Source organism: Amphibalanus amphitrite, unplaced genomic scaffold, assembly GCF_019059575.1.
Source record: "Amphibalanus amphitrite isolate SeventyFive unplaced genomic scaffold, NRLGWU_Aamphi_draft 001270F_arrow, whole genome shotgun sequence".
Taxonomy (NCBI): domain Eukaryota; kingdom Metazoa; phylum Arthropoda; class Thecostraca; order Balanomorpha; family Balanidae; genus Amphibalanus; species Amphibalanus amphitrite.
In genome coordinates this window covers 83,426-96,337 of record NW_024882763.1, presented here as the reverse complement: position 1 = coordinate 96,337, position 12,912 = coordinate 83,426, and the positions used below count along the sequence as shown (strand labels likewise).

The 12,912-nt window shown below is 51.7% G+C and overlaps 2 protein-coding genes across 2 annotated transcripts; both read left to right on the top strand.

Moving 5' to 3' along the window:
• The first annotated feature begins 2,166 nt into the window (after window positions 1–2,166).
• LOC122371705 (sucrase-isomaltase, intestinal-like) lies at window positions 2,167–5,924 on the top strand. Its single transcript, XM_043348267.1, has 2 exons — window positions 2,167–2,774; window positions 3,107–5,924. The coding sequence occupies exons 1-2, from the start codon at window positions 2,430–2,432 to the stop codon at window positions 5,657–5,659; spliced, it is 2,898 nt and encodes a 965-aa protein (XP_043204202.1). The 5' UTR covers window positions 2,167–2,429; the 3' UTR covers window positions 5,660–5,924.
• A 3,453-nt stretch (window positions 5,925–9,377) lies between these two features.
• Window positions 9,378–11,181, top strand: LOC122371704 (heat shock protein beta-1-like). The gene has a single exon (XM_043348266.1). It carries the CDS (start codon window positions 10,259–10,261, stop codon window positions 10,784–10,786), a length of 528 nt encoding a protein of 175 aa, XP_043204201.1. The 5' UTR covers window positions 9,378–10,258; the 3' UTR covers window positions 10,787–11,181.
• The last annotated feature ends 1,731 nt before the right edge of the window (window positions 11,182–12,912 follow it).

Sequence of the window (12,912 nt, the reverse complement as noted above, 5' to 3'; positions counted from 1 at the left end):
AGAAAGACTGTTTCCGAAAAAATCGGCTATTTTTGCAGTTTTTGCCCTCTGCAGGCAAAACCGTTGACGTTAGGTCAAATCTGAGAAAATTATTCAGAAAGGGCGTTAATAGGACTATCGAATGCGCTTTTCCGCGGCGCTGTAGCTCTATTGGTTCCCGAGTTATGCGTTGGCTTCTTGAAAATTGTCGACATTCGACCTGGAAATCGGCGAAATTTTGCCTTCAATGACCTCTGGTGACCTGACCTTTGACCTGACCAAAAAATTGACCGAAGTGATTTCCTCATTATTTTTGACGCTCTTTCGAACACCGCCTTCCGCGTATCGCTACGTGGCCCAGGAGCCGAGTTAGAAGGGGGGTGTTCAAACACCCCCCCCCCAGCAGGGCGTGGAAATCCAGGACCCCCAGCCGGGCGCGGGATAACCACGGTGACTATGCTATAGCATGCAATGTCGGCTGGACATTCTTTCTGTTACACAAAAAGTGCGATGAAGTGATGGCGGATAATCTCTTGAATTTAGTGTCATTCTGTGTAAAATCAAACGCTGTATCGAATGCTAGTCTAGAATCATATGTCAATGATGTCTGTCAATGCAAAATTGCACTGCAAACTTGAATTTTCTCGTGGGACCGGCCGCCGGCGGGCCGAGCGTCACGTGACCCCAATCTCAGGAGCCGGTCAAGGTCACATGGCCCGAGTACAGTTAGTAGTTCCCAGATTCGCCGCCAGAGTAGCGCCACTTGCAACGGAGCAAAAGAATGCTATATTGCGCGGTAGACTTTTAAAATGAACTTGAATATTTCTTCTTTGCCGACAGAACCCCAATGTCCCCGCTTGTATTGTCCTTGGACCCTAACGGCAAATCGTAAAGCACTGGAAAAGTCGTCAGACAGCGAGGCTAGTGTCAGATAATGCGAGAGCAGCGGCGCCCTGACAGAGGTGTGGACGGGGCGGGACGGGGCGGGGCGGGAGGACAACGTCCGCCACTGCTGCGCCAAGCAGCCGGGAACGTGACTGGGCAGTGCTGCTGCGACCTGGCTAACAGACAGAGGAAGTAGCCCTCACAGCGCCATAGCGGGAGGAGAACGGACGAACGGCCGCCTGGCGCGGCATCTTGCTGCTGTTACACGGACGGAAGGACAAGCTTCTCCAAATAAACCTTTATATAGGTAACTATAAGACTGCAAACGCCTAATGGAACCCCTTCAAAATGGAATCGACCAACAGCCAAATGGAACAGTCGGCAGCCGCAGTGACCTCACACGACCGACCCGCCACCGAGTCCGTCCGGCTCTGCCGGGCGGCCGCCGCCGCGAGTCCCGCTCTGCCCCGGCCCGGCGCGGGTCACGTGACCGGCCCGTGCCCCAGGCGAGGTCGGCGGCCGGCCACCAATCCGGCCGCCGGACAGTTCAGCTCCGATTGGGTCAGCTCATCGCATTGGGGAGTGACGGTCCACGCTGATGCGTCTAATTTCGAGTAAGAATGGTTGACATGGGTGGTTAAAATTTGTTTGACCATGCATGCTTGGCAACCCAGATAAGATACATTTTCATAGCAATTGATTCAATACATGAAGAAGTGTCTCCGATAGTTACAATCTCCTTAAGTTGTGGCCACGAACACGGTAGTACGTGGTAATAGAGTTCATTTGCCGACTAAAAAAGCCTGAATACAAGTCAGTGTTCAATTCATTATCGTTCAGCATAACAAAAACCCAGCCCGACTAGGTACGCAGCAGTCAGCAGACAATATAGTCGGCACAAAGCCACAGCCGGACTCATCCCGTCCCACCCCACCTGTCAGCCTCTGAGGTAGGTATCTGGCGCAGACAGCGCCGCAATGCACAGACGCAGCATATAGACTGTGCCGCAATGCACAGACGCACCGCGGCCGGTCAGTCGCACACAAAAATACTGAGAGCAGTGGCAGACAGCGGCATATCAAACGTTCACTAGTTGACAATGATATAGGAACTGGGCGTAGGTTATTGAACTTTGTATTCGGTGACGGCAGAATGTAGGGTTTTCGAGTTTCACTCGTCAAACTTCCAACAGGGTTCCTTTTCAGCGCTCTCCGTGGTTAGCGTGTTACCGCTAGTGGCCCCCCGGAGGCCCGTTTGTTTATCTGATCGATAGCTCTCCAGCAAAGCTCAGCTGAGGGACACACACCACCCGCAGTGAGGCGGCAGCCCGCCATGGATTAGCTAGCGCGGTATGTGTGCTGTGGAATAGAGCTAGTAAGGAATCGTGCGATCCCAACTGCTGACCCTCAGACTCGAGTAAATAACTCGATATGTGCATTTTGGCCGTCTAGTACAAGTACCAAGAATTGAACTGCACAGCCGTATGGTCGACAAGATTCCTACGAGTAAACAGCCGATGTCCTTTTCTAAATCCTTGTGAGTCACCATATTCACATATCCTGAAAATGTCACCCCCGCAGTTCTATCTGCGTCTTGCACTGTATCTCACACCTCTGCTCCCAGCAGCGCGCGGCGGACAGGCGCGGGCGGCGCCCACCGAGCTCGAGTGTCCGCTGCCGGGCGGTGCGCGCTCGGCGACCCCGACCGTCTGCGGCCAGTTCACGGCCTGTGTGTGGACAGACGGGGACGGGTGTCGCCTCACCGACAGGGTAGGCTACCGTGTTCAGCGCGCCGTGAGCAGACGGCAGCTGCTGCTCACCAAGAGCTCGGATGTGACGCTGTTCGGTGAGGACGTGCAGCGGCTGATGGTGACGGTGACCGAACACGACCGGCAGCGAGTCAGGATCGTGGTGAGTATTGGGAGCATGGAGGTGGATATGTTCTGTAGAAGTGACAGCAGTTGTGACTGTTCACTAGAAGTGATCGTCACTGGTGTTGGCTGACATAGTTATTAACACATTCATGGAGAATGAAAAAAAAACACCAAGCACCATATAGGTATAGAAAATGCATACGTTGAATTAGATAAGTTATATCAATTAGGTAACTTGATTTACAATTTGCAACACTTTATGTTGGAACTTGGAAGAACACAGACAATTTATAATTTATTATAAGTTATAACCGTAGAAGCAGCTCCGAATATTAACCAGTTCTCCATGTGTTTGTGTTGTTGTTTCAGTTTCGAGACGCGGACCGCCAGCGGTTCGAGGTGCCTCTGCGTCTGAACCTGCCGCCACCGCGCCACCGTCGCCAGCGTGCAGAGTACCGGGTCCACCTTCCGTCAGCCCCCGCCGAGCTGGGACCTGACGTCTCCGGCCCACCGTTCTCCCTGTCGGTGCAGCACGGCCGTCAGACGGCGCTCCGACTGCTGCCCCAGCTCAGCTACAGCGACCAGTTCATCGAGACCACCCTCCTGCTGGCCGGAGAGCACCTCTACGGCATGGGCGAGAACAACCACGACCGCTTCAGGCACGACCTGGACGCAGCTGCCACGTGGCCCATCTTCGCTCGTGGACGGCCGCCCGGGGACGGCCACGAGGCGCTCTATGGCGTGCATCCGTTCCTCTTGGCGATCGAGAACACTTCCGGGAAGAGCCTGGGGGTGTTGTTCCTGAACAGTAACGCGATGGAGTACAAGGTGTTCCGACTGAACGGCTCTGCCGCGGTGACGTTCCGTACCACGGGAGGCGTGCTGGATCTGTGCCTCTTCTTCGGCCGCTCCCCTCTGGAGGTTCTGCGCCAGTACCACCTGACCATCGGGCTCCCGGAGCTCCCCTCCTACTGGGCGCTGGGCTTCCAGCTCTCGCGCTTCGGCTACCGCAGCGTAGACGAGGTGCGGCGCACCGTGGCGCGCACCCGTGCCGCGGGCATCCCGCTGGACGTGCAGTACGTGGATGTTGACTACATGGACGGAAGGCGGGACTTCACCGTAGGGAAGGACAAGTTCGGAGACCTCTCCAGACTCGTCGCTGATCTTCGTAAGCTGGATATACACGCCTCGCTACTGTATGATCCCTCGCTAGCGACGGATTTCGGACGGTACCCTCCACTGGAGCGTGGTGTGGCGAGGGACGTGTTCGTGCGCTGGTGGAACGACAGCCTCATACCGGAGGACCAGTGCGCCGGCTGTCGCCATTACGTTGCAGGATATCTGTGGACGAGAAACAAGACGTTGCTTGTTGACTTCTTCCAGGAAGCAGCCACACACTGGTGGACGGATGAGATGCGACGATTCTCGAAGTCGGCAGGAGGCCCAGAAGGATTTTGGATTGATATGAATGAGCCGACAAACTTCGGTACCAACTTGGAAAAGCCATTCAACTGGCCGAGCAGCTTGCCCGCATGGAGTCTCAAATGCCCTGTAAACAGGCTCGACGACCCGCCGTATCCGACAGCACACGTGCGAGACACGAGCAACAAGAGCGGAAGGCTTTCTGACAGAACCATCTGCATGACCAGCAAACACATCAACGATGTATTCCCCGCGCCAGTTCCATTGCATCAGCACAAACGCTTTAATGACAGCGATCTTCTAGCAGCTCAGCAGAAAATGTTGTACTCCTCACTGTCCTCTGAACATAATCACCGAGAGCTGTTACACTACGACGTCCACAGCCTGTACGGCTGGGCCCAAATGCTCGCCACTCGCCGCGCCATGAACTCCGTGCTGGGAGGACGACGGGGCCTCCTGCTCAGTCGCTCCACCTTTGTCGGCTCGGGTCACTGGGGCGCCCACTGGACCGGCGACAACACCGCACGCTGGAAGGACATGAAGCGATCCATCGTCGGCATTCTCGAGTTCAACATGTTTGGCATCCCGCACGTCGGCGCAGACATCTGTGGTTTCAAGGACAACACAACCGAGACCCTGTGTCTGCGCTGGACGCAGCTCGGCGCCTTCTACCCGTTCTGCCGGAACCACAACGCCTGGGGCGCCGCCGCTCAGGACCCGGCCCGTTGGCCGTCTGTCGCCGCGGCCGCTCGTGAGGCGCTCGGCCTCCGATACCGACTCCTGCCGTACCTGTACACCCTCTTCTACCGCGCTGCTGCGTTCGGCGCCACCGTGGTGCGCTCGCTGGCCTTCCAGTTCCCCACTAGAGCGGAGCTGCGGGACATCGACACACAGTTTCTACTCGGGAGTGACGTGATGGTGGCTCCTGTGCTGAGCAAAGACAATCCAACACTGGTTGATGTGACCTTCCCTCCCGGTGAATGGTACGACTTACGGAACGGCTCCCTGGCGCATTCAGGCAACATCACGGTGGCAGTGCAGTGCCACGTGCCGCTGACCAGCATGATCCCGATATTCGCCCGCGGTGGAGCCATTCTTCCCCTGCAGCCGAATGCCTCCTCGACGGCAGTCAGTCGCCAGGGCGCCTTCACGCTGCTGGTGTTCGGACGTCGCGCCCGCGGCGAGCTGTTCTGGGATGACGGCGAGACCAGAGACACAGTCACCAGCGGCAGGTTCTACCACTGCTTCTTCCACTTCGCCGACGGCGTGCTGAAGACGCTGGTGGACAGCGCGCAGACCCGGTGGCTGAGGACGCCGATCATTGAGCGTCTTGTGTTCCACGGTGCGCCGAAACCCGTCTCTGTGATCGTAGACGGGACGAGGGTGCCGGATGATCAGGTGCATTACCGTAAAGGAGTCCTGACGGTCAGTGTTCGGCTGCACATGAAGGCCGATCACGTTGTCCAGCTTTCCACTCAGGGTGCGAATGTTGGCCTGTAATCATCTGAGATGACCCTGAGTTCAATCACTGTGTGACTTATGAAAGGCTTTCAAAATTAGTATGTAGGGTAAGGTGCCTAATTCGCGACCCTTTCCTATTTGCGACCTACCTCCATACAGAAAAACTCACAGGAGAAATCGGGGTAAAAACATTGTCAAAAGGTGAGCCATACTTTGGTTATCAAACTAAATCCTTTTCCGGTTGTCGGTGTTTCTGGACATTTCAGGTGAGTTTAAATAAAAATGACAAGTTTCTTATCCAAAATGTGTGTAATTGGGCCCTCTCTGATGAAAAGCGATGCACATTATGATGATGCACCTTTTTTATTCTGAATCGACAATCCTTTTTCAATTGATTGCCGTTTTCCCATAGTGAATCGCTTAACTGTGCACGGCATGGTGGTTAAAAATGTGTCACAACTCATATTTCCTATTTGCGCCCGACATGGTCGCAAATAGCTCAAAAAGGGAAAGACAGGGAAAAAGAGAGAAATGAAAATGAGGTGTTGCTGAAGTTTGCAATGTGTGGCGGGGATGCCAAATGTCGTTACCGAATGCAGGGTTGCCGAATCCAGCGCGGGCCTCGAATATCATACGAGATAGCCCGCAAAATTTGGGTTTTCGCCTTCTTTTCACCTTTGGTGCATCACGTGATCAGCTTGTACTTACGTAAGCGTGATGGATAAACGTTCCTGTTCGAGTGATTGAGTGCTTTGCGCTTAGCTTACCCTTTTTGGGATCATATTTCATCTTTTCAGGCGTCACATTTTTTGCCATTTTTAATATGGGAAAACCCATAGACTTATTAGTGACCCTCCCCGGTCGCTAATCGGGACGAGTTCCCTATAAGCGTTTTTTTTTTTTGCAATGGTTTGTCAAAATGCTCACTACAAATAAGTAAGTAGATATTGGGGCAGAAAATGATTTTAATAATAGAGAATAATAGAGAATGACTAGATTTTAATAGAAAAATGAACGATCTCTCCGAAAATCAAGCCAATAAAATACAGTGGCATCCATAGAGCAATGACGGTTCAAATTAAGCGGATCGCTAATTAGGCACCTTACCCTAACTATGTAGTTTTGTACATTTTGTCTAAATTGTGCATGCAGCTGAGCTACTTACGGTGTAGCAGTAGCAGCTACGACAATATTATTGAACGAGACAATTAAGCTAATGTCCTAACCAAAATGTGCTCCATGATTTTTTTTTTTTTAGCTACAGCTGGCGATATCAGGAACTTCCTTTATGAACTTGAAGTTGGCTTGTTTTAAATTATCTGAGGTGGGCCTGGGCGTTCATTTACAAGTAGATCAAGAGACGGATGTCCCACAAAATTTAAGGGCTTCGCCGAATTAGGCCAACCCTTGATTAGCGGGCGTCCCCTCAACTCGCCCCCCCCCACAAATTTCCATTCAGGTGTTTTGCAGAAACTTTTAAAACGGGGACAGGGGTGTAGTCACTATATACAAGGTCTTAATTGCAGGTATTACTAGCTGTCGAGATTAGTTACAATGCCACTAAATGGCCAAACTCGATCAATGCTTTCAATTTCCACCAACCGAGCTTAACCCGCGCCCCACTGGGGTCTGTGTATAACACGCCCCGCTGGGGGGGGGGGGGGAAGCCCCCTCGTAACTCCGAAACTAGTACTGGGCCGATCGCCAAGATTCAAACGGCATCTGATAGCCCCGGAAAAACTGTCGATCGAAACCTAATTTCATTGACCTCGAGGTCAATGATGACGTCACAGGTCAAAGTAAAAATTATCGATATTTGGCTTGTTCACTTTTTGGGCTCTGGCTGCCGTCTCACAAGTCAGATCAAGCTGATTTTTGGTATACCTACTCGTGAACAGATGCTTTAGATACCCTGAGGGTACGAAATTTGTATTTTGATTTTCAGGTCAGGGTCAGGTCATCATAGGTCACGGAAATCTTATGCCATAAATCGGTCACGTGACACATGTTTTATGGTCCATTTAGGCCATAGATTTCGAATTCGGTGTCGCCTGTGTCATTTGAGGTCATTTTCATCTGAATATAGTTGAGGTCAGGTCACTTTCAGGTCAAAAAAGGTCTAATTTCAAAGTTGAAATTTTTTAACAAAAAACATGTCTATCGGATGCAGTTTGAGCTCAGGAACACGATGGTGCTATTTATATTGGTGTACGATGTCAAATACGTACAGAAAAATTGTTTTAAAAAATCAAAAATTGTGAAATTTTAGCTATAATGCGTATAACTTGGCCATTTTTGAAGATATCTGGCTAAAACTTGCTAGGGTAAGTTATAAGCATGTGTTCTATCATAAATTTTCCGTTTTTTTTTTCTCGAAAAGTCAAAAGTTTTTGAAAAAAGATAAAAATACAAATTTTGCCTTTTAATATATATAATTTTCAAACTTCTCAAAATTTTAAAAATCCGAGAATCAGTTTCATAGCGCAGTCCATTCTGAGTCCTCTCATGCAAAGAAATTGGATCTAGCTAAAAAACTGAGCTCTTGGGAGCGATTCCCGTGGCTCAATGTTTTGCGTCGAAATCGGCCGAACATGACGTCACTCTGACGTCATTTCCGGCCGACCTATGATAGATACGAAGTTCAAATTTTGACACAAGGTGTCAAATTGATGCAGCCGAAGGTAATGAGAGTATGGCGGCAATACGTCAAGCAGTTTAGAAGTTATTGCAGAAAAACGGGAGGGGGGCTATGAATTTAGCCCCCCGTGGGGCGTGTGTTAATGGGAAGCTGTATGGAAACTGTTTGTGAATAGCAAATCGCAATCGCTACAAAAATGTCACCACATAATTTTCAGGCTATTGATTTTCAATGCTGGCGATTCAGGCCGAATCGTAATGACGCTAAATATTTGCATAGGTATCCATAAAATTAAAATGTCTCCTTCCATTCATTTTTTTTTTTCCAAACAAACAGCTAGAGAAAGTTGATTGATTTTTTATCTCCGATATCGATCGGGTGATTGCTCTGATTGCCTCTGAAGCCGGGCAATGATGCAAGCAAGCGTTATCGTCAATATTGACGTCGTTATATAGCGACAGATACATTCGTGGGGACAGTAGCGGCAGAACACCTTCAATTAAAGGGAGCACTGCCGACTAATTTTGGTCCCATTCTTTCCATGCAACGCCGATAGGGCTAATGTTAAAATGCCAAAATCAAAGGGGGGCACGGTGCCTCGGTGCCCTCCCCGTTCCACTCCGCCGCCTATGCGTAGGGAGCGACCTTGTGTTTAAGCGACCTTGAGCGACCTTATACTTTAAATATTCAGAAAAGTATAATCAAAACTAGTAACTACCGCAGTCTTCAAAACGATTCGAACACTCCTTTTCTATTACCTTCACACTATCGACCCTGAGTTGACGTCAGTCATCATATCGATAGAGCCCGGGAGAGTTGTCACGGTGCACTCTGACTCATGATACCGCGTCCGGTGCAATGCTGACTGTTATGCAACATCGAACGTGGTAGAATTCATGAGCATATTCGACTACATCCCGAACATAATATAATTAGCTTCGATGAGGAAGAGTCATTTACAGTCAATAACCTTATAAATTTAGTCGAGCCCAAATAAGGGAGCCTCAAACCTCTCCTTCAGGAGAACGGTGTCATATTTTTTATAGGTATATGAATACAAAGGTTGAAAGGTATATGAATAGACTTAGCAAGTAGCGCCATGATTTAGCTAGTCAGTCGTATCAATGGATTCGGTAAAAAGGCGTTCGGTGCGTTTCTGGTCCGAGAGGATTCTTGTTTCACTGCGAGGGGAGCACGGGCACCCAATGCTGCCCTATCCCCACAAAAAAGCTAGTGATTGAGCAGCAAAGCATGGAGCAGCAAGATGTTTAATGTGCACATTAAATGCGTTTGTTTCACATTTTCGATAATAAACATCATATAGCTATGGACTGAAGTTCGACAAGGTGATGGTCAGACCAACCACCTCCCAAGTTCAGTCGTGCATTGCACCATCACCATTTCACATGGTTTAGCAGTTAACACCGACGTGTTGCAGCGTCATCAGTCCGTCTGCAACCGACGAAATGCAGCTGTTACATAACTGCGGTCTCTGATGTAATGCGACGACCGACCTCCACCCCCTCGCTGGCAGAATTCAGGAATAAGACAGAGTCCGTACTGCATACTATACTATGTCGGGTCCATAGCCGCTGCCCGCTAAGCTTTAGCCACCGTCCACCGCCGCCGCGCCGCCGCGCCGGCCGCCGGCCGTCGTCGAACCGGCGCAATGCAAAGCGGAAACCGGATGGGGATGAAAACAACACATCCCCAGTAGCCCCCAACACTCGGGACCGCTCCGGTAACCTATCGGCATTTCTAGTTGGATCGATGCAGTTTTAGCATCTGACGTCACATAACCGCCAATCAGCGCCTCGCTCTTGATGACGTCATAGCCGCTCAGCCAATGAGCAGCGCCGCGCCGCCCGGCAGAAACCGAGTCGGTTCGAGAAAAAGATCATTCCACACGGTACCAGAAGCCTCGTCCGGACGGGTTGAAAGTTTATATTTGAGAGCTCCGTGCGGTCGGACATCAGTCGAAAATCGGACATCACGAGACGATGGGACGCTCACGCTGTGCGCAACTGCCGACACGTGAATTTTCGCCGTTCGTGAAGCACGCTATGGCCGACAACATGTCTTTCTGGCTGGGCCCGTGGATGGGATTCCCTCTTCTCGCCGAGCTGGCCGAGCCGCGCGCCGTCGAAAAGCCCGAGAAGCCCGACAAGTTCCAGGTCTCGATGCACCTGGGTCACTACAAGCCGGACGAGGTGGTCGTCAAAGTCGCCGACGGAACCATCACGGTACGAGCTGAGCACGAGGAGAAACACCCGGACGGCTACTCGTTCAGCCGGACAGTGCGACAGTTCACAGCGCCCGAGGACGCCTGCATCGACAAGCTGACCTCCCAGCTGACCCCGTCGGGTCACCTGAAGCTGGAGGCGCCGCTGGCCCAGGAGCGCCGCAGCACTGCTAGGACGATCCCGATCGAGATCGAAGGACCTCGGGAGGAGAAGAAGGACGGGCCGCCGCTGCGAATCACCTACGACTCTGTCGGCAACGCTGCAAACGGAGACTGCAAGAAGTAGGTAGGGGTGGTCGCAGGACTGTCTCGCACCGACTGTGGGAACCAGAACATTGCCTGGCGGCGACTGTGCTGTGTGAGGCGTTTATCTAGCCCCGTGACGGGTCGGCCAGTGTCTGGAGGTCGGTGGAGCGTTTGGCGAAAGCCGTGAGTACTCGTGCTGTGAGCTGGGAAGTGTGGTTTGCCCGTCTATGTAATCTTGCCGGGACATTTGTAGATCAAGATTGTTTCCCTACCAATGCTCGATCGATGTCTGTATTAGGGGAGTACACTTTGCCCGGCTAAAGGCTAGCCTTTTGCTGATTTTTTCTCTGATTGTGACTGCGGGCGGACGCCTTTCTAGTTTTGTTTTTGAGCCTTGCTTTGTGATTGGTGTAAATAAACGACCGATGCTGAAAATACTGTTTTTCCGTTGATTTGAACATTTCGGGAAATATGACAAACAGGTTTTTTGGAGGAGGGGGCGAAATAAATATTTTAGAGAAAAGGATTTTCGACGCATCATGGTTGCACTCAGTTCAAGTTCAGCCCATATTCTCTCGGCAAAGATCAATACTTTCGGCGCCGTGCCGTCTGAAGGTCGACCACGTGACCATCAGACGGGCTCAAGGCCGGGCCGTATATAGGGACGGGCTGATGTTTAGCCCGGAGGCGCTCAGCTGAGCGCAGCATCCCGATTCCCCGCCCAGTACATTCCTTCTTCCTTTTGAGTTGCTTTTGAGTACATACGCCGCTCAAGGTCACCTCCGAAGTGGGCGTGTCGGGAAAGTGGGCGTGTCGTGTCCCGTGACGCTCAGCTCTCAGCTCAGCGCGGCGGCCAGGGGGGGGGGGGGATTCAAGATTACTTTACTATTAGGGGCATTGGCCTGACTCTTGGTCGAGAGAATACAACAGGGCCTATTTTAACATGTTAACTGGGGTGGCAAAACCCACCCCAGTGGTGCGGTTTTCCACCCCAGTCGTCTTGCTTTGCCACCCCAGTGCAAAACAGCCCAAAAGTCTGCCCACAGATATTGGCTGCCGACAATCACGGAGGCGACACATTCTTGGGGCGAACTCAGCTTGACAGGGGGAAAAGGGCTCACTGAGGCGCCACCACCACCAATGGGATGCCCTCTCACTACTGGGGGCGCCCTGCCGCAACTGTGGCGCCCTACTTTTTTATAAATTTAGCTTGAATGTTTGAATGGACGGATTGACAGAGTCGGAGCCCACGCTAAGCAGAGCTTGTTGCGTAGACCCCGACCCCTACCGTCCGATCGCGCAATTCCGGGTAACGGAATAATTTAGATGCCTAAGTTTAACGTGCCCTTCAAAGCCGGACACAACCTGTCCCACTCAACTGACTTCAACTGGCTGCGGCTGCTCCCACCAACCGCAGACCATCCCCGTCAGGAGTCTCAAATATCGAGCACCGGAGCGACTCGAACCCGGGCTCTCACTACCGGGAGTCCGGTGCTCTACCAACTGAGCTATGGGACTCTCTAATTCGATTGGGACACACTACCGGCAATGGGGCGCCCTACCAGCACTTGGGCGCCTACCACGACTGAAGAGCCCTATCAACATTCGGGCGCCCAGACACGATTGGGGCGCCACACCACTACTGGGGCGCCAACTGCACCTTTGGGAGCCCTATCAGTATCGGCCGCAAAATTAAATTTGTCATGTGGCTATGAGACAGGCCGTGTGATCAACAATGGATTTTCAAACGCACGTGCACGCATTGCTTCTGACGAGGGTATTTCCAAGAGAAAAATCTGGCGAGCGGCGGTTTAACCCGCGCCCCGCTGGGGGTCCTGGATTTCCACGCCCTGCTGGGGGGGGGGGGGGCGGGGATTTGAACACCCCCCTTCTAAGTCGGCTCCTGGGCCAAGTAGCGACACGCGGTAAGCGGCATCCGAAAGAACGTCAAAAACCATGACGAAAATACCCACTTGTTATTTTTTAGGTCAGGTCAAAGGTCAGGTCACCAAAGGTCATCAAAGTTCAAATTTTGTTATTTCAACATTTTTCGAAACTGCCGACGGACAACTCGGGAACCAATAGAGCTACAGCGCACACTGGTCGGAAACGCTCCAGCGAGAGGCCAGCGGCCTTTCCGCAAAAGTTTTTTGCTTGTTATTCCAC

Bases quoted from the DNA above. Each gene is read 5' to 3' on its own strand.
- LOC122371705 (XM_043348267.1), top strand. From the start codon at position 2,430: ATGTCACCCCCGCAGTTCTATCTGCGTCTTGCACTGTATCTCACACCT. The intron at 2,775-3,106 runs GTGAGTATTGGG...TTGTTGTTTCAG, and splicing joins GGCAGCGAGTCAGGATCGTG to TTTCGAGACGCGGACCGCCA.
- LOC122371704 (XM_043348266.1), top strand. From the start codon at position 10,259: ATGGGACGCTCACGCTGTGCGCAACTGCCGACACGTGAATTTTCGCCG.